The sequence below is a fragment of the Halichoerus grypus genome, chromosome 11, assembly GCF_964656455.1.
Source record: "Halichoerus grypus chromosome 11, mHalGry1.hap1.1, whole genome shotgun sequence".
NCBI lineage: Eukaryota > Metazoa > Chordata > Mammalia > Carnivora > Phocidae > Halichoerus > Halichoerus grypus.
This window is the reverse complement of record NC_135722.1, coordinates 1021488-1042332: the sequence shown is the minus strand read 5'-3', so window position 1 is coordinate 1042332 and position 20845 is coordinate 1021488. Positions and strand designations below refer to the sequence as shown.

Here is a 20845-nt window from a genome sequence, read left to right as displayed (position 1 = left end):
CTGAGAACCACGGGGGCCCCTCTGCCTGGGGGAGAGTCCGAGAGAAAGTGAGGAGGTGCGCACCACCTGGGCCCCAGCGGGGCCCCAACGCCCCTCTGACCACAGCCCCGTGGGCAGGCGGGGCTCAGCTAGCTGCATGCACGCATGAGGCAGGATGCCCGAAGGGAGCCCACAGCCTTGTCTGGGGGGCAGGATGCTGTGAAGCCATTAGTTCTGGGGCTCCCCCGGGTGACGTGACAGCAGACAGCTGGCCCCAGCCCTGCATGCCCCTCTCTGCGCCCCTGCTCGGAACCTCCGCCCACTCCGCACTGGGAAGTCCAGGGGGAAGGAGCCGTGGGCGGGGCAGGCGAGCAGGAGCCACGTCTCTGGTTCCAACAGCGGCAGACGACCCCATGAGATTTCTCCTGACTGGCTTTTCAATTCAATACTGTAAAATTAGCCCAGTGAAATATTTTGATTAAGCCCAGTAACTATTCAGAAACTCAATCTAGCAAATTGTGTTTTTTTTTCTTAAGCTGGTGTCCTAGTTTCAGACGCCTCAGGACTAGGGGCTAATGATGGGGTCACCTGCCAATGCCCACAGGCTGGAGGCAGGAAGGTGGGTGCTGAGGGGCCTCAGGAAGGGGGTGGGCTTGCCGGGAGCAGGCGGCAGAGGGCGAGGGCCCGGGGGCTGCCATGAAGGGAAGGGGGCCGGGTCTAGCACACAAGGGGCCCCACGTGCAAGGAGGCAAGACCCCAGGGGGCCAGGGTCACACCCGTAGTGTGGACACCATGGTGTGGCCAGCAGCTGTCCAGTCCCCCAGGGAGGTATGGAGGGACACAGTGGTTCAGCCCGCAGAGCACCTGAGTCAGTGACCGAGTGCCTGGCAGGGGGAAGAGCAGGGGTCGCCAGGAGAGGCCAGCGGCCAGCAGTCCAGGCCCCAGGGGTCAGCAGCAGACCCAGACCTCAGCCTACCTGCCCAGCGGAGCACAGAGGCCTTCCCTCCCTACCGTCTCCACACCGGCCAGCCCCCTCCCGCCAGGCCCCCGGGACGGCAGTGGGATTGCCCGCCCTGGGAAGCCTGAGGAGCCACCACCTGTCACTGCACACACACACACCCATGGCCTCTGGGGGCCAGGCACAACCCCGTCCGACTCCACACGCACCTGCTAGGCAGGGGGACCCTCAGGCACAGAGCCAGGCCCAGGGGCACCCACACGGGGTGGCAATACTTCCTGGAAGCCACAGGGCCTCCCCAATACAGCAGACGCCAGAGGCCAGGCACCCTCCATCCCTGCCTGCTTCCCAGCTCCCATGAGCACCCTGGCTGCGTCGTCAGTCCGACACAGGACACAGGGAAGCCACGTGCTGCTGAGGGCCCTTGCATCTGCCAGCCAGCCTGTGGTCAGGCAGACGAGGGCACAGCCCGCCCCGCCTGCGGCCACCAGACACCCCCAACATGCCCGCGAGGGCTGCCCGGGTTGGCCTTGGAGACACACGGGCTCCCACAGCCCAGCAGGCTGGAGAGGACGAAACAGGAGGGCAGACGGACACCTGGAGGGCAGCAAGGCCTCCTGTCCCCCAGGTGGGACAAGTCTACGGGGGTTTCCCAAGAAACTGTCTCTGCCGGGGAGCAGACACCATGGGGACCACTCTGCACTCTGTCAATTTGGAGTTTAGCATTGAAAACAAGCAAACCAATAAAAAAAAATAACAACCTGATCTGCGCTTAAAAAACTATCTGACTTGGTTTCCCCAATCACTAGGATGGTCTTGTGTCCCTCCCCCCCGCCAGGGGCCAGCAAGCTTGTGCCCCCTCCCTGCTTATGGGGTGGGGGCACACTGATTCAGGCCCTCTTCCTAGACTCCTCCCTGAGAGAGCAATCCTGGCTCAAGGGTCCCGGGCAGGACAGGGTAGCTCTACCTAGAAAAGGAGACCAGGATAGGAAGCCCAGTGCCCAGGACCCGCTGGGTGCTGGCTGGGGGCAGGCCCCGGGGCCTCACTCCATACGAAGGCACAGATTCCCCGACTGAGGAGCACCTGACCCAGGGGAGCTAAGGGCTGAGGCAGGTGCTGGGGCAGGGTGGCCGGGCTCAGGGACCCTGGCCGGTGCCCCACATGACACAGATGCCAAGGCACCAGGGCTGGGGGGGCAACGAGTGGGCCGTTTGCCACCTGGCCAAGGCTGCCCAGAGAGCCTGGCACTGGGCCTGGGTGAGGCACAGAGGTCCAGGGTACTTTTTAGCCCCTCTGCCAAGGGAGCTACCTCTGTGGGGGCAAACCCAGATGTGCTTGGGTCCCTCGGAGGGATGTGCTCCCCAGACAGACGGCTGACCGCACCCCCTGCCTTCAATACCAGCAGAAGCGGGAGAACAGACCTGCGGCCCTCTGCCCTGCCCCCCCCTGCCGGGGTTGGGAACCAGGAGAGCCTGCCCATCCCCGGAAGGGCGCCACGAGGATGTAATCTCCGGCGTGGGGTAATAATAGAATCTGCTTAGCAGGCAGTGGGCAGCTTGCTCCAAAGGATGGAGAGAGAGAGGAGAGAGACAAAGACCCGCCTGCCCATATGTGTCACTCTCATCCTCCCAAACACCTACATGGGTCCCTGAGGCCCACCTGCCCAGAGCTGTCCACAGTCACGGAGCCGGGGTGGGATGTCCATCTCTACCACCTCTTCTCTCAGCGCTGGCCCTCGGGTGATGGGCTCGGCCACCCAGAAGGCAAGAATGGGCACAAGGTCCCAGAAAAACAGCAGCCCCTCCCCTGTTGTGCCCACCATCCGCCAACACACAACCTCAGGCCTGCTGCTCCCTGGACCACTGCCCTGACCGCCTGACCCCCGATGCCCTGAATCCCGAGCCAGGCCCTGTCCCACAAGCCTTCCCTACCCCCACCAGCACCCACTGCCCAGGGCCTGGAGCAGGCAAGGTGCTAATACACAGACACGTGCCCTCTGCACTTGGAAACCTGCAGGCCAGTCTCAGTGCAGGCCCACTGGACACGGGGCCAGGTTAGGAAGGTCCGTACCCAAATGCAGGCCACCAGTCCTGAGGCCACGCCAGAGAACCCGACATCACCCTGCCAGCACGGGGCTCCCAGGCTGTCTCTGCTGACCCGCGGATGGGCCTGGCCCCCACCTGCCCTGTGCCTGCTTAGAGCTGACACCCCGCCCCCCGCATGCCCATGCTGTTTCTGGGGGCTGCTGGGTCACCAGGGCAGAGAGCACTTGTCATCTAAGAGAAGAAGTGCCTCCATGGTAGTGGGGGCTGGTCTGTAGCCCCCCAGGTATAGCGGGACGCCCCACAGCAGCGAGCTCCTGAGGTCCAGCATGGACGTGCAGAGCTGACCAGACGGGGTCTGGGGATCATGCCCACAGCTGCCAGCTCCTCTCAGGGGGCCTGGCTTCCCCAGGGGGCTCTTCCAGACCTCCTAAAGGGCCAGCCACACAGATGCTAAGGATAAGGATGTCCCTTGGTAGAGTGACCCACTGCCCCACGTTGAAGTCCTGGGCAGAGGCAGATGGGCGGGACCTTGCTGGAGCCGCCGGGGGCCACTGGGGGTGTGGCGGGGACTGTCACTCGGGACTGTCACCTACAGGCCGCCCAGCTGGGTGGACTCAGGATGCTGCAGACACCTGGACAGAGGGAGCAGTGAGTGAGACCGCAGGGCTAACTGGCTCAGGCTTGTTCCCCAGCCTTCCCCTGGATGTGGCCTTCAGTCCAGTCTCCCTGCTGGTCATCCGCAACCCACCCCCAGCCTGGCTCCCAACAGGGGCATCAGCAGCATCAGCCCGACAACGAGGTGACCCCCATACTGATCTATGGACTGAGGATGGCGTGGCCTGGGGTGGGGAGTGGCCACCCATCTGGGTCTCTGGATGTAGCGACAAGTGTGACTGACGCCCAAGTGACCCAACTGGGCTCCATACCCCACTCCTCAGACACCAGGGCAGGACAGTATGGAGGGGGTGGTGTGAGGCAGAGCCCCAAAGTCAGAGGCCCCATGGCTAGCTGACCCCAAAGGCAAGCTGTGGAACATGGGTCTGAGCACCCCACAGGCAGAGGGACTGGGGGGGGTTGGCCTGTCCCTACCTCCACAGGGCAGTGCCCAGGACAGCAGCTCTCTGGGGACGCAGAGGACAATGCACACCGCAGCCCTTCCCCCAGCCAGCAGCAAAGCTAGAAGTGAATCTGACAGGGGCTCCCTTGAAGACCCTGGGCCACTGGTGCTACCTAGGGGTTCCCCTCCAGCCCCCTCCAAGCCCCCCATACATCTGTTGTGCCAGCCAGGACAATACAGCCCACGTGTGCAGGTGCCCTCTGTCACTCCGTGGCATCTGCTGGAGGATGTTCTATCTGTGCCACTTTATGATTAGTTATAAATCCCTTGGGATTTGGGGGTTTAGAGTCAGCAAACCTCCAATCTGAGACAAGCCCTCTGCCTCTTTAGAGATAAGCCAGAATCAACCCCTCACTATCCACCAAGCCCAGCATCCCTCCAACAACAGGAAACACTCCCTCTTCTGCCTCATTCTCAGCCTTCTGAGGGAGATACTCACGCCCACCCCCTGCTAGCCCAGGATGGTGGTCTTGGGCCGGGAGCCTGGCTTCCTGAATTCTACACCATCCCCCCCAGTTCCCAGCCCTGAGGAGTGGGCGGCAGGAGCAGACTGTGCAGGGAGCACCACGGGCCAGGGAGACAGGGACATACCCCCACATCTCTGTCCCCGCAGGTGAAGGGCTTGAACAGGCATACCTCGGACCCACAACCCTTCGGCCACCCCAAGGCCATCCACCGATGGCTCAGTGTCCTGCAGAAACTCCTGCACGTCATCCACCCTCAGGCCACAAGACCCCTGAAACAAGGGGGCCCAGAGGGTGGCCACAGGGGTAACAACTGGCCGGTGGGGACCAGCCTTCCTCCCCAAGGAGTCCCGATGGTGCAAGCCACCCACAGCCTCCAGGGCACCAGGCCAGGCGACCGGTCAAGTCCCCCAGGTGGCTCTGGGCCCTCGCAGCCCCCACACACATCTCCAAGGGGCCTGACAGGAAGGTTCCTGCCACTGGGGCTACAGGGCAAATATCAGAGGGGGTCCAGGGGCTGCCCTGGGAAGTCACCTCAAATCAACCCCAGAGCCAGGGAGGGCTCCCTCGTGCCCACAGCCTTGGAGGACAGGCGCAGTCACGGTCGTGACTCTCTGGGGCTCTGGCCCTCCCCTTGCCCCCAGAGAGTCAGCGGCAGCCCCAGGAGACCTAGCCCCCAGCTCCTTCTGCAGGGAGAGGGGGGACCGGGGGCTGGGGTCCCCCCTGGGAGCTGCCACTAAGCACGTCTAGCAGCCCGGCGGCTTCCACCTCCTGCCCCACGTCAGCTCAGAAGCTGTCCCACAGCCGGGCCTGGACACAGGAGCCTGCCAGACATCTGGCCCTCCCCCCAGCAGCAGAGGTCTGGGGATGTGCGGCTAGCCGCAGCCTGGCTCACCGGGTGCGGAAGCTGCGGACTTCAGCACAGTCCTGCTGGACAGCTCCCCACGCAGTCCGGCCTTGCCAGGGACAGAGACCAGCCCCAGGCGCCCCCTCCACAACCAGGACCCCACACAGGGCAGTTTTCTCTCGGTCCTGAAGACCCCAGAGTCGGGGTGCGGTCAGCAAGCCCCCCCACCCAGGAGGGTGGCACGACCTCAGGGCTTGCGGCTGCTCCCCATGGAGACTTGGAAAGGGGGGATAAGGTAAGGGGGGGCTGGCAGGGACCACTGAGGGGCACTCCTGGGCAGAGTGCAGGGGTCCCAGGTTGTCTGCCCACCCCCAGCCACCCCCGTTCCAGCTTCTGACAGCCCTGCCGGCTGTCAGGCCATGTTCCAGGGACAGGGCTCCTATGGAGCCCCCTAGGGGCCTCGGGGTGGTGGCTGCCTCACCCCAAAGGCTCTGGGTGCTTAGGGGCTCGTCCTGTCTCTTCCCTCTGCCACACAGTGCCATGCGGTGCCACGTTGCCCCGGGACACTGCCCTGCTCCGTGTCCTGCTGCTGGCCAGCCAGCAGCTTTCTCTGTCCTGGGCTTGAAGAGGGAGATGCTTTCAGGGCACCACGATGCTGGTCAGATGGCTCAGCAGGACATGCACGCACATTTGGGGAATGCATCTGCACAGAGAGCGTGAGCCCTGACCACAGGGCTGCCTCAAGCAGGCCTCGCACCAGGCAGGAAGCCCAAGAACTCAGACACCGCAGGGGACAGCAGGCATCAGCTTCTCCTGCGTGAGGTCACATGCGGAAGGCACAGGCCAGGCGTGCTGGCCGAGCAGCTCCAGGACGACGGAGCTGCCACGTGGGCCCGGGGTGTGTGTGTGCTTCGGCCACCCGGCCCGAGCTCCGGCCACCCCACACACGGCTGTCTGCGTGCCCCTCCAGCGTGCCCAAGGCAGTGAGTGCTCCCACCCGCACTCAAGGAGAGGACCAGCACAGCCAGGAGGGTGAGGCTGGCATGGACATGAGGACCAGAGGGATGCGAGGAGGGGCGGTGGGGCCCACACGCACAGGGGGCCTCCCTCTTCCACGCTGCTATGGCCGCAGGGGGCTGGGGAGGCCGGCCCCACCCTGCACGACCCTGCATGACACCCACTCCTCCATGTGTAGCAGCCCCACTGGGCCTGTCCCTCTGTGTGCACAAACGGGCAGTGATGCTTCGGGACGGGGCAGACCCATGGCCCCCAGGCAGCGCTGAGCCCGCCTTCTGCCACACCCCATACGTGGCACCAGCATGGAGGATCCATGGACTGGAGAATGCAGGCCACGCCTCCGTCACACCATTCTCACCACGCTGGGACAGGACACAGCCGCACACCGTGCTCTCCCCCAGTGGGGTCCCCACCTGCAGCAGCATCCCTGGGGAGCTCAGGAATGCAGACCCTCACGGTCCCAGGCCTTGGGGTGACACTCAGCTTGAGGACCCCTGGCAGCAGCCCCTAGCCCCGGGCCACGCTGGCCTCCAGGAAACAGCCACTTCAGGTGAAAAATCTAGCATCTGGCTGGACTCCTGCCGGTTTGGGGAATCGGTGCTAACTTCACAGGGTGATCTGGTGCTGTGCTTTTCTGGAATCTCTGTCAGACACACACCAAAATATCTAAACTATGTCTGGGGCTTGCCTCCAAATAATGCTTGGAGGGGGGGACAAAATCAGCCTCCCATTGCCGAGGCTGGGGTGGGCTCTCGGGGTCTTCTGTGTCTGAAAATGCCCCTGTGCAGATGAAGACAAGAAGCCGCTCCCGTGAGAGCCCCAGCTGCAGTCCCAGGAGCCAGTGCAGGGCCCCATCCCGGGTGGCCCCCAGGACACGGAGCAGGGCAGTGTCCCAGGGCAACGTGGCACCGCATGGCACTGTGTGGCAGAGGGAAGGGACAGGACGAGCCCCTCAGCAGCCCAGAGCCTTCGGGGTGAGGCAGCCACCACTCCGAGGCCCCAAGACTGTGCCCTACTGCTCCCCAGCCCTGCAGCCCAGCACGGCTGGCCCAGCCAGGCCTTGCAACAATCCCCACCCACTCACCCCCAAACGAGAACTGTGCAAATACCGCACCCGCCAAGGGGACAAGTAAACGCAACAACGCATCAATCCCCGTTTCTCCCTGCACTCCGCTGCCCCGGCCAGGGGCTCCCCTCGGGCACCATGGCCGGCACATGGCCCTAGGGGGACAGTGGGTGCAGCCGCCACGTTGGGCCCCCTGCCAAGCCCTAAGCTCACTGCGTCCCTCACCCAGCATCACACACGAGGAGAACCGAGAAACTGAGGGTAGGGACCTGAGACTCTCCAAGGGGTCACACAGACTACCCAGTCTGAGCTCTTCACTGATCACCCGGTGGGGGCCCTGCCCCTGGGGGCACTGTACAAAGGCCGACCCTGGAGACCCTGGGCAGTCACAACACCCCACACCTTCCAGCTGGCTCCTGTGGGGGTGCGGCAGGCCCAGCCCCTTCTAGGCTCCCGCACGCCATATGCCAGGAGTGGATGCGGGAGGGAGGGACAAGGCAGGATCCTCAGGGTCACACCTATGGGCCAGCTGACCACACACATCTCAATGGTCCCAGGGGACCTGGAGCTCCCCCAGCACACTGAACCTCCCACCCTGAAGAGCAAAGAGGCTGGAAAGCTCCAGGGTGCCTCCCCCACAGGCGTCAGGGGCTCCTCGATGCTGCCTGCACCAGCAGGAAAGCTGCCCAGGGAGGGCCCAGCCTACCCCCAGGCCCTCGGCTCCCCACCCTGGGGAAGGCGCTTCACCTGGCCTCTGCAGATCTGGGCTCCTGACTGGCCCTGCCCACCTGTGCCCTGGCGTCTAGCTTGGGGTCAGTGGCACCACCCCAGGAAGCTGGACATGTGAGCCCGGTCTGCCGTTGGCCCCCATGTCTCAGACAGAACTAGGGGAGTTAAGCTACCCTGCCTCAGGGCTGACTCCCCACCCTAGCCCTGCCTCGCCCAGTGGCCACCTCCGCCCATCACCTTTCCCACCTCAGCATGGCCCCCGTGGGAGGCCCCCCACCCAGCCAGGGCTCAGGTGAGCTCTCAGCCAGGCCAGGCCAGCCCAGGCAGCTGCTCCCCAGCGTCACTTCTTCTCTGGCCTCCCGGCCTGCAGCCATGCTGACGCTGGCCATGTGGGGGGACCTGTCAGGTTCCCAGGCGGCCACCCCCAGAACATAGGGCCACCAGGCGCTGCCTCCTCAGTCTCCCTCCACCCTGACCCTTGGCCCAAGTCAGTAGCTACCCAGTAGGTACCCGGGCCAAACCACCCCTCGCAGATGCCACATTCCTGGCCAGGCAGCCTCCCACCACCCCCACAGACAGCCCACGGCCCCGCGGCCTGACGTGTCCCCGGCGCCTGACACGTCACGCGTCACTCAGCCACATAAGCACTGTTTAGGCTGCCCTCCCACCTCTGCCCTGGGGCCAGGGAGGCCAGCCCTGCCCTCCAGGGCACACCCTTGGGCCCTGCCTGAGCCCAGAGTGGGCGGTAATGGTGGGGTGCTTCCATCACCAATGGCAGGCTGCTGAGCCCCTAGTCCCAGGGACCCTCAGCCCCTCCACCAGTCCCCAGCCCAGAACCATAAGGCCCTGGGAATCTTCTGTCCCCCGTGGCCAGGCTCACGTGGGGTCAGCCCCAGCCCCTGCGTGGACAAGGATGTGGCAAGCATGGGGGAAGCGGCTCTGTCCTCACAAGCTGCACCCCCAGCCAGGGTGTGTCCCCTCGGGATCTCATGTGGTGCTCTATGCCTCCGTGTCCCCTCGAAATCCGCCCGGGGCACCACTGCTCCAGGGCACAGCGAGGAGACCGGCTGGAAGAGAAGCACTGTTCTCAGAAGCCGCGGGGCCTTCGGGAGCACAGTGCTGTGGGCTGGGGGTGCTGCTGCCTGGCTCCAGAACACTGGCCCCTCAGAGGCTGAGGAACAAGGCCTGGGCCACCTCTCGGGGTGGGGCCCAACACAATCCCTGCTTTGTGCCCACAGCCTCGGGCCCAGCCCAGCCTCCCTCCTGTCCAGTGTCTGAGGCGGCTGGCCCGGGGCAGCCCTGTCAGCCAGCCGGCACCGCTGGGGCAAGGCCTCGGGCAGAGTGCGGACAGCTTGGCCGCCCCTGGCCGGGCTCATGAAGGCTCAGCCCAGGCCTGGGGCTGACCTGGCCCGGCACCAGGAAGGGCTCCATCAGGGCAACCATCAGGAGACACCAGCTCTCCCCACGTCTGACGGGACTTCCTGCAAGGTCCTAAGGAGCCCAGGGCTCCCTCCTGTCCTGAGACCCCAGATGCGACCTGACAGCTGTGGACCCTCTGTCCTCTGGCCAGACACTGCCCACCATAGATGTGCCCCCCCCCCCCCGACATGATTCCTAGCACGAGCCTCACAGAAGCTGCAGGAAACCCGCTCTGGTGGCAAGCGGCTGAGGCTCCAAGTCCATCAGCCACTGAGCGCCAGAGTCCAGCTTGCCCCCGGCCTGGGCCTCTGGCACAGAGCCACCCCATTAAGCTCCGAGGTGGCCACAAAGGCCTCTGGGCCCCACCCCGCAGGCCCGGAGGGACGAGCCGACGTGGGGAGCACGCGGGGCCACGGGCAGGCAGCAAGGCGCCTCTCACCCCACAGGTGTGCGGCCCCCACGCTCACCGTACGGCAACGGGCCCCCAGAAAGCACGAGCACTCCCACAAGGACACCATCCACCAGAGGCAGGCAAGGCAGGAGGGGCTGTGGGGCCCGGGGAGCTCCAGGCACAGCCAGGCCCCAGGGGCCGAGGCAGGGTGGCCACAGCGGTCAGCCCGCCTCCTCCCCCCGCAGGGCCAGCAGCGCAGCCTCACCCCCCTGAGATCCCTGAAGGAGCCCGTTCTGAGTCCCGTGGCCCTGAAGGCACAGGCGTTCTCCAAACCCGAGCACCAGGCCACACGAAGGTGCCCCAACTGCTCCTGGCCCACGGCAGCCACAGACCCCCCGCCCGGCATCTGCACACACAGGCAGCCCGCAGAGGCGCCAGGCTCGGCATCCGGCCTCTGGCCTGCTCAGACTGGCTGCTTCCGGCACACTGAAGGTGCCGATCACCGGGCAGGACTGACGTCCAGGCAGAGAGGACGCGGATGGCGCGTATTCAGGCCCAGAGGTCACCCCACAAACACCTATGGAAACCAGGACTCCATCAGCCTGAGACGCGTGCCCCTGGCTGGGGCCCAAGCCAGGCCGGCTTTCTGTGGCAACCCCCTCGCCGGGCCCACACAGTCCTTCAGGAGGCTGCTCGGGGAGAGGCAGGGGAGCCCGGGGAGCCAGCCCTGGAGGCCGCCGTCCCACAGGCTTCGCCAGGCGTGGCCAAGCCTGCCAACCACAGAAAGGATCAGGTTGCCCCTGGCCACCCTCAGGCAGGCGGGGTACGGGGCAGGACCTGGAGCCCCTCACCTCGATGCTCCTCTCCGCCAAACACAGTCCTGGGCGGCTGTCACCCCTCGAGCCTTCCGTGAGGATCCACTCTGGCCCGGCCTCTGCACTTGCAGCTGCGAGCACCCCGTTCCCAGACGGCTCAAGAGGCAACAGGGCACCTGGGCGCAGGACATGCTCTTCCTACATCACACTGCGAGCCCTGGGTGGGGGCATCCTGTGGGAACCCCGCGGCTAGAGCCGAGCCCAGCAGCACCTGGTTTCCCCTTTGCACTGCCGCCCAGGCTGTGCCCTCCGCCTGGCAGGTCCTTCCAGATACACATGGTTCCCCGGGCCCAAGAGAGCTGTCACCACTGCCGCCGCGGGGGCACTCAGAGCTGCAGCTGACCACAGCAGGTGGGACCCACGAAAACTGAGGCGCTCGGAGCTCCAGCTGACCGCAGCGGGCGGGACCCACGAAAACTGAGGCGCTCGGACCTGCAGCTGACCGCAGCGGGCGGGACCCACGAAAACTGAGGCGCTCGGAGCTCCAGCTGACCGCAGCGGGCGGGACCCACAAAAACTGAGGCGCTCGGAGCTCCAGCTGACCGCAGTGGGCGGGACCCACGACAACTGAGGCGCTCGGAGCTTCAGCTGACCGTAGTGGGCACGGGGCACTTTGAGACCAGGGTCCTAGGCCTTGGGCCACCTCCAGGTCCCTCCCATCTTTATCTTTGGGAAATGGCCCATCCTTCAAGGCGTGACCCCAGAAACCTCCAAGCTGAGGTGCCCTCCATCGACAGGGACAGCCCACCCAGGGACAGCTCTCAGCCCAAGCCGGGGGCTTCCGGGGGAGAGCCTGCACTGTGGGAGGGGGTCTAGGGTGGGGTCTGTCCTGCTCGATCGCTGGTGGGACACAGGCCTTTCCAACAGCTCCAGGGGGGCCAGGGAGACAGGTGTGGGGGGCTCCTTACATGCCCTGGAGCTCTGACCACAACTATTTGAGAATAGGGTCCTGCTACTTTGAACTTTTAAACCAAGCCTGTGCCATGAGCAGGCTGGGCTTTCCCCCCATCCCCAAGGAGCTGCTGCCCTTGAGCAGAGCACTCTGTTCTGAGCCTGCTTCCAGGCTGGTAGGCGGGTTAGACAGAGAGGCATGCCTGCAGCACCGAGGGCGGAGGCTCACGGGGTGGGGAGCGATCCTCAGACACAGTAGGTAGTCCACACACGGCCAGCAGAGGCCCACCTGGCTCCCCGCTTGGTCTCCCTTCATTTTGCTCTGGCCGCACCCCTTCTCTGGGCCTCAGCCCCCAATGGTACCCCAGGGCCGACTCCAGCCAGTCCCCCCACCCCCGCCATCTCCAGGGCCCACACCCTGCAGCCTCTCACTGGCTCTCAAGCTGCCTTCTGCTCAACTTTCTAAAACCAAACACGTCCTCCATGCCCCAGACACCTCCCCTCCCACTCCTGCCTCTGCTCTCCCATCTGCTCCAGCTCTGGGCCATGGAGTACCTGCGGGCCTACCTGTCTCCCCCTCCCTCACCTGTCCCATCTTTGCTGGCTTCCCCCACCTCAGGACTCCTCTCCAGCCTGCCTGACTCCAGCACCCCACACGAATTCTCCGAAAGGCCCCTCGAGGACCTGAAGGGGACATCCCAGCTCCCTCGGTGTGGCAGTCCCAGCTCCTCCCTCTGGCCCACCCACCAGTCTGCAAGCCCAGCCAGGTGAGCTGCGGGGCAGTCCCCACAGCCCCCCCATCTCTCATGAGCTGGACTGACCCTTCATCTGACAGCCCTGCCCCAGCCACCTCCTCCTCACTTCCCACCCACAGACAAAGGGTTTCCAAGAGCCCCACATCTTCCTGTGGGCCCCAGCTCTGGAAACAGCACACAGAGCCTGCTGTCCTCCGGGCTTCTGGGAGCGGAGCCCCGGCCACATCTGCTGCCCTGCTCCACGTCCTGAAGGGGCCAGAGTAATACAGGCCAGAAGGGCACATGGCGGCCACAACATGCCCGCCTGGACCTGCTCGGGACCCACGTGCACCCTCTGCATGTGCCCCCTCCCCTCCAGCAAAGAAGCCTTTCCTGCATCAGGGACAGGACAGACAGCCTCGGCAGTGACACCTGTCCCCCAGCAGAACCTAAAGACCCATCCCCCCACCAGAAAACACGACACTGCCTGGGACAGAGGCCTCCCCAGGGCTGCCGATACAGGCGACCCCAGGATGTTAAGGACAGCTGTGCGGAGATGCCCAGGAAGAAGGAAGATGCCCTCGAAACCACAGCCACACCAGCCCGGGAGAGGCGGCCTAACACCAACGTGAGTGACAGAACCCGCTTGCTGAGCCCAACACCACACAAGAAGCCTGGCCACTGAAAAGATGCAATAAACAGTGTAAGCTGGACCATCCTTGCCACCAGAGGGGCGTCTGGCTGGGCGGAGGGGGCAGCCCCACCCACACCTGCACTCCACACTGCGCAGCGGCCCCCCACCCCGCCTCTGATTCCGGAAGGCCTCATCTTGGGGCAGAGCAGCAGGCCCATCTGCCAAAGGGCCCTGGCTTGGGACCTGCCGGGCTGAGAGGCCCAGCGGTCGCCCAGCTGACTCCCTCCCCGACTGCAGCTTCCCCTTTGCAGGACTTGGGCAGAGCTCAAGTGAAGAGCAGGGAGGACCCAGGCACGCTGTCGTCCAGGGAGGGAGGCAGCACTTGGAACTACAGTCCTTCATTCTTCCGCTGAGGTCTCCTGGCAGAAAGCCTAGCCCCAGATAAGGTCAGACGTTTATCTCCGGAGCAAAAGGACAGGCCTGGGAAACTGCAACTGTCTTGGCGTTTGATGCCGAAGACCAGCCAGCAAGCCCAGTGGCCAGGCCCGGTGCACCCACAACCCCAAGGCCCCACGTCCACCAAACTCCAGGTGACCCTTCAACAGAAGGGACAGAGAGACAGCACCAAGAGGACGGCCTCCCCCGAAGCCCTCCTGGGATGCAGGTGTTCGGTGAAGCCAGAAGGAACACAGGGTGGACAGACCCCCCCCAGGGAGGGGGCCTCAGCTAGACCAACCGCCGACTCCCCTCAAAGGGGAGAGGGACCCGAGGAGGAAGGCTGCTAGCTTTGTCTGCCACTTGGAGCTGCTTCCAAACATCACATGGCAACGTGTTGTTGACACGCGCGCGCAGCTAGCCTTTTGTATTCATTACTGTTAATTACAGTGGAAACCTCCTGTAATTAACTGTACAACAAGATAACTCGATGAAGAGTACGGAGACCAGCCCCTGCCATGGAGACGGCTGAGCACGGCGCACGTATAATTCATTGCTGTCACCACTCACACGACGATGCTTCCTTATAATCACATTTTATTGGTACGATAATTAGATTATTTCACTGCTTCCCACATTCTGCTGCCCCAGGTCCCTCCCCCACTGAGGATTTCACCAACTACAGTTGATCCTTGTAGGAAACATGCATATTTTGAACTCAGATGAACACCGGTGGTCTGCCACCTCCTCCTTGAACCCCGGGCCACACCACCCCTACTCCCAACAGCACTGCCCTGCTGCCAGGGGCCCCTCGGGGCCTCAGTAGTTGGAACAGGGGCTGTCTACCCAGAGTGGGAGAGGGGCAGCTCCCCCTGCCCCCTGCCAGGTCCCTTCCGAGGCGCTTTGCCTTAGTTACATCACAGCCACTGCCCTCCCCGGAGAGCCCAGGGCCTGGCCCACTTTCCTCCCTAACAGCACCTCCTAGCTCCACCTCTGTGCCACCAACGGGGGCTTGGGAAGGGCCTGCGGCCTCCCTGGCCAGAGCAGCTCCCTCCTGGGCCCCCACCCTGCACCAGCGGGGTGGGACCAGCACCGCTGCACCCTCCTCCTCCCTTCCTCCTCTCCCCTGCGGGCCCCAGGTCTAAGGAACTTCCCAGAGAGACAGGGAGAAGCAGTCAGTGCCAACGGGACCTCTGGGCTGCCAGGAAGGCCCATCCTGGGAGAAGAAAGAAAATGGCTGAGCCTGGCCTCCCACAAAGCCACTCTGTGAACGCCTGGCCAGCTGGATGAGGGGATGGCTGCTAGGCTGGGACCTAGCCTGATCACCAGAAAGACAGCCAGGGCCAGCCAAGGAGCTCCCTCCTCCCACAGGCTGGGGTTTTGCAATCTATGGCCTGGGATCCCGAATAGGGCCGGGTACCAGCCTCCCTGTCCCTCCCCTGGGGCAGTGCCCTGTCGCAGACATTCCAAACAGCGGCTAGGAGGAGTGCAAGGCGCTGTCCAGCCCTCCGAGGCGCCTCGGTACTCTCCCACTCTCACCGTGGAGGAAGGCCGGAGCCTGGCCAAGGTGGCCTGGTCCGCCCGCAGGACGCGTAGGGCCACCTCCCTGCCCGCCGCCGCCAGGAGTTGGGGGTCGCGGCCGGGGGCGCGCGGCCCGGGGCGCAGCTGCTTGGGCAGCACGCCTATTAGCACGGCCGCGGCAGACGGCAGATGGGCGCCCGCTCGGCCCCCTCCTCCCGCGGCACAATGGGCCCGGTCGCTCCGGCGCACAATGCGGCCGGGGCCGCGCACCTGCAGCCGGAGCCGAGGGGCGCTGGCCCGGCCCGGCCCGGCCCGGCCCGGCCCAGCCCGTGCGCCCCTGTCAGCGCCGCGTGTCCTTGGGCCGCGCCCGGCCGACCGCAGCCGCGCGGCCTGCGGGCTCCGCGGCGGGACCCGGCGCCCAGCTGCCCATTGTTCGCGGCCGCCGGCCGGAGCCGCGGGCCGGGCCTACAGCTCCCCGCTCGGGACGACCTCCTTCCGGGCCTCCCCCCCACCCCCACCGCTCCGCGCGCAGTCAGCACGGCCTCCCCGGCGGCGGGCCTGTGCGCCCCTGAGCCCCTGGTCCTTCCCGGCGCCCGGTCCCCATCCATGTCCCCAGTCCCCTTCGATGTCCCCGGTCCCCTGGTTCCCCCCCACACACACACGTGTCCCCGGGCCCCCTCGGTGCCCCCGGTCCCCACGGACCCCTGGTCTCCCCGAAACCCCCTGTCCCCCCGGCGCCCTGGTCCCTCCAGCCCCCGTTCTCCATCGATGTCCCGGTCCTCTACCGCCCCCCTCCTGTGTCCCGGTCCCCTGGTTCCCTACCCCCGTTGTCCCAGGTACCCTCGGTGCTCCCGCTCCCCCCGGACCCCGGGTCTCCCCGAAAGTCCCGGCCGGCGGGCCCCCCGGCGCCCCGGCCCCGCACGCACCTGTCTGCCCCTTGCCCAGCGTCTTCTCCAGCCGGTAGGGCCCCACATACTGCGCGTGCTGCGCCCCGCCGCCGTCCTTCCCCGTCGATGTCATCGCTCCCGGGCCCGGCACCGGTGAGGTGGGAGCCCCGGGCGGGCGGGCGGCGGCGGCAGGGAGGGGCCGCGTCCGTCCGCGTCCGTCCGTCCGTCCGTGCGCTGGGCCGGGTCGGCGGCGCCCGGGCGGGCCGCGCTCGCTCCGCGCCCCCCGCGCCTCCCCGCGCCGCCGCCCCCCGCGCCCGGCTCCGCTGCGGCCCGGCCGGCGGCGCTGCCTCGGCTCTCAGAGAGGACCGGGCGGGCGGGGGCACCAGGCTTCCGCCGCCGCCGCCGCCGCCGCCGAGGCCCGCGCCCCGCGCCCCGCGCCCCCCGCGCACGCCCGTCCGTCAGTCCGCGGCCGCGCAGCCCAGCCGAGCCGAGCCGCCGGGCCGAGCCGAGACGCCGAGCTGAGCCGAGCCGAGCCGAGCGGCCGAGCCGAGCCGAGCCGCGCCGAAAGGCCGGGCCGAGCCGAGCCGAGCCGAGCCGAGCTTAGCGGCCGAGCCGAGCCGAGCCCGAACGAGCGCAGCCGCCTGCGGCGGTGGCGGCGAGTGGCTCCTGCGCCCGCCAATCAACACTACCAACCAATCAGCGGCGCTCTGGCTCGTCGCTCCGCCTTTCAGCCCGCCCCGCCGCTGGGAGCTCTCGTAGGAGATGGACTCCGCGAGGCGAGGCCGGGCGGGTCCGGGGCGGGGCGGGGCGGGACCGGGATGGGTCCGGGGCGGGGCGGGGGCGGGGCGGGGCGGGGCCTGACCGGGCCTGGGCGTCTCCAGGTCCGCCGCCCCCCCACCCCCTGGCCTTCGCCCCGCCTGGACCCCGCCCCGACCGCCGAGCTCCCGCAGCGGAGCAAGCGGTCTGGGAGGCGCTCCCCTGGCGGGTGCTGCGGCGAAACCCCCAGTCCCCCCCGTTCCCCTGGTCCCCCCCGACCCCCCCGTGCCGTCCCTGCTGGCCCCGATCACCGCGGTCGGAACGAGTCTCTCGCCGCCTCCCCTGCCCCGGGAGGGGCGGCGCCGCGGGGGGCGAGTGGCCGAGTCGTGACCTTGCACCTCGCGAGGCCGTGCCCGGGGCGCTGGCCTCCGCTCCATTTGCCCGGGTGTCCACGGTGACCAGCACAGCGGGGTCAAGGAACTCACCCAAGGTCACACAGCAGCAGCGGCCTCCCTCCGGGGGCGGCTCCCGGGCTTTTGCGCGGACCATCTTCCGTGGGCTCGGCGGCTGGGCCAAGGCGCACTGGCCCCGACGGCTCCGGAGAGGCGTCTGCAGAGGCTGCCAGACGTGGAGGGCCCCCGTTTCTCTCGGAAAGACGCTAGCGCTGCAGAGGGTGGGGGCGGGGAAGGGGAAGGCGAGGGCCGGGGCCGGGAGCCCAGAACCCTGTGGGTGCGGGGGTGCCCGCAGCCTTGGAGGCGCCGGGCTCCTGGCCGAGGCGCTAGTCTGCCCAGGGCGCACCTGCAGGTTTTGTGCTGCGCGCTCCCCGCTGTTTACCGCCAGCTCAGGACCATCCCCTGCTCCTGCTCACCCTGGGGGAAGGGCTGTGGGAACTCTGCAAACTCCCGGATCTTTCTAGCGCCCCGCCCGAGGTGGGGGGGCGGGCGGGGGCTGTTCGCATTGCTTTCTCCCCTTTCTCAGCTCAGCAAGGGGAGACCGCCCTCGGAAGGACTCTTTGCCCCGCTGGGCCCCGCGCTAACCAGGTTCTGTTCTAAGTGCTGGGGCCTCAAAAGGTGTGCAGCTCTAATCAGGGCCCTGCTCTGGGGGGAGGTGGAGAGGGCTCAGAGCATGAAACACACAGCCCGAGGCTCAGCTCCAGGCCGGGAGCTGTGCTGGATTTAAGGAGCATTTGGGAACTTGGACTAAAATTACCCAGTGGCCAGTTGTCCCTGGAGGCAGACCAGTCAAGTGTGCAGGGTGGGTGAGGGTCCTCTGTAGGCAGAAGCGGAGGGCTAGCGCAGGTGTGTCGGCAAGCCCTGCTGACTGCACACCTCCATGTGCTGGAACAGTGCCACCACAGTCTCGAGGGCCGCCAACCTGCAGGACTTGTCAGGACCCACCTTCCCTGTAGCCTCAGCAGCATTCGGGCCTTGTTGACCACTCTCATCTGACGCTCCTGGCTTTCAAGACTCCCACTTCCCATCCCCACCCCACCCCACCCCTGAGCTCCTAGGGTCTTCCCTCTGGGGCCACATCTCAGTCTTCTCTGTGGAGCCTCACCCCACCCATCGAGGTCTCGCAGGGCTCTGTGTGGGACCCCTCCACTTGCCCGTCCGAGTCCTCCAGGCAACTGCCTCAGCCCATCATCAGCCCCACCCCAGCTCCAGGGCCGTGGGGCCACCTTCCTTCTGCACCTCTCCTTGTGGCCGTTGCGCAAATTCTCAAACTCAACACATTCACAGCAGAACATACCATCTCCCCATCTTTGTGGGGGTCAAGAGCACAACCCCTCATGGCCAGGCTTCCATTTGCCCGGTCCAGGGATCTGGGGGGAGGACTGCACCGAACACTTAAAGAAGAAATAGCGCAGAGGCGGGGGAAGCTTCCAACCCCTCGTATGAGACCGTCATAGCCCTGGTACCAGATCCAGACACAGATAAGGCAAGAAAAGCAGATCCAAGTCCAGTATCCCTCAGGAGCCCAGACACAGAACTCCTTCCCTGAGTATTAGCAAACCGATTTCAGCAATGTAAAAAAAAGTAAAGCATATGACCAGGAGGGCCTTATCCCAGGAATGTAAGGTTAGTCTAAAGTTTCAGGATTGATCGATACGGGTCACGGTGTTATTCAGCACCCATTCATGATTAAACAAACAAAAAATCTGGAGAAACTAGGACCAGGCTCCTTCAGTCTGATGAAGAGAGGGAAGCAGGCATCACCCGGGTGATGAAGGACCGGCCGGGGTGAGGCGAGAATGCGCCCTGGCACCACTTTATTCCAGCCCACAGGCCTAACCAATGTAATAAGGCAAGGAAATCAAATCCCAAAACACTTCTGTTTATGCTTTTACATGACTGAAAAGGAAAAATTAAAACCATCTCAATTTGCAGGTGACATTATTGTCTGTAGAAAACCCTGAACTACAAAACTAACAAGTGAGTTTGGCAAAGTCACAGGCTACAAGGCCAGTGTATAAAAATCCTGCTCTGTATCCTAACAGTGGGCAATTAGAACTTGAAGTTATAAAGACAGTACCGCTTACAAAAAGAATCAAAAGCCTTGAGATACTTAGAGGTAAGTTTAACTAAATATGTGTGAAATCTGTTCACAGAAAACTACAAGATACAACTGAGAGACTAAAAAAAGACCTAAATAAATGGAGTTGCGCCCTGTTCACGGACTCCAACACTCAGTATTAAGATATTGATTCTCCCCAAATTGATTTATATTTTCAATGCAATTTCAAGCAAAACCACAGGTAGCTCTTTTTTTTTTTTTAAAGAAATTAACCAGTTGATCCTAAAATTTAAAAAGAGATACATAGGACCAAGGAAACCCCAAACAATGTTGAAGAACAATAAAGTCGGGCATTCATCCTCCCTGATTTCAAGTCTCACTATAAAGCTGCATCCGTCAAGATAGAATGTTGGCTTAAAGATAGAGATATAAATCACAGCATGACACTAGAGCCCAGAAATCAATAATTATGTTTATGGCACTAGGTTTTCAACAAAGGAGCCAGGTAACCCACTGGAGAAATGCAGTCATTGCAACAAAAGGTATTGAAATGGACATCCTTATGCACATCAAGAGCCTCGAAACTTCCCTCACACTATCTACACATACGGACTAGATTAACTAGTTGATATTAACAAATATTAACTAGAAACGGTTCAAGGACCTAAATGTAAAAGCTATAACTATAAAAATTCTAGAAAAAAACACAGGAGAAAACCTCTGTGTCCTTGGGTTAAGCAAAGATTTCTTAGATAAGATGCAAAAAGCACAAAGCAGAAAGTTTTAAAAATAATAATTGGACCTCAACAAAATTAAAAAGGTTTGTGCTTCAGAAGACACCGTAAAGAAAATGAAAAGCCACAGATTGGGAGGAAATGTTTTCAAAACTTACCTCTGGTCAAGGATTTGTATCTAGAATACATAAAGAACTCTTACTACTCGATAAGAAGATTATCCAGTTGGAAGACTGGACAGAACACTGCATCCAAGAAGAGGCGCCAATGGCAAATCGACACCTGAAAACGTGCTTCGTCATCCGAAACAGGAAAGGAGAACCCACGGCGTGATCTGCAGTACACCTGTGAGATCGGCTAAAATTCGGAACACCTAGACCACGCAGCGGCGGGAACTCAGAGCACCGGCACCTGCTCGTGCCGAGGGGAAGGCAAAACGGTCTGGCCACTTTGGAAACCGGCTTGGCAATTTCTCGTAACAGTCCACACACACTTAGCACTCAATCTAACAATCCCACTCATAGGTGTTTTCCCAAGAGGAAGTGAAAACTTCTGTGCACACAAGAGCTGGATGCCAACATGTAGAGCAGCTTCATTTGTACCTGCCAGAAATTGGAAGTGACGCAAATGTCCTTCAGCGGGCGACCAGCTGGATGGGCTGCGGTCTGGTCACACGTAGGTGGAATCCTATGATAAGGAGGGGCGCCCTGCACGGACGGATCTCAGAGACATCTTGCAGGGGAAAGACTCGGGTAACAAACCCTAGGATTTCGTGTCTACGTCACTGCAGCCAAGGCAAGACTGTCGTCACAGAAAGCAGACTGTGGCTGC

The 20845-nt window shown here is 63.7% G+C and overlaps 1 protein-coding gene across 16 annotated transcripts in view; it reads right to left on the bottom strand.

Annotated features, from left to right (window-relative positions):
• BRSK2 (BR serine/threonine kinase 2) overlaps positions 1-17330 on the bottom strand; it is a 61043-nt gene extending 43713 nt beyond the window's left edge. For 15 of the 16 annotated variants that reach the window (XR_004910360.2, XR_013442230.1, XR_004910359.2 and 12 more), the window contains exon 1: positions 16050-16207. Coding sequence is in view for 12 of the 16 variants with exons in the window: in XM_078057592.1 (XP_077913718.1) it covers positions 16050-16143 (94 nt within the window). In the remaining 4 variants the exon portion in view is untranslated. Of the gene's footprint in view, positions 1-16049; positions 16208-17251 lie in introns of those variants that run through there. The other variant, XM_036070732.2, reaches the window with a different exon arrangement.
• Between the last annotated feature and the right edge of the window lie 3515 nt (positions 17331-20845).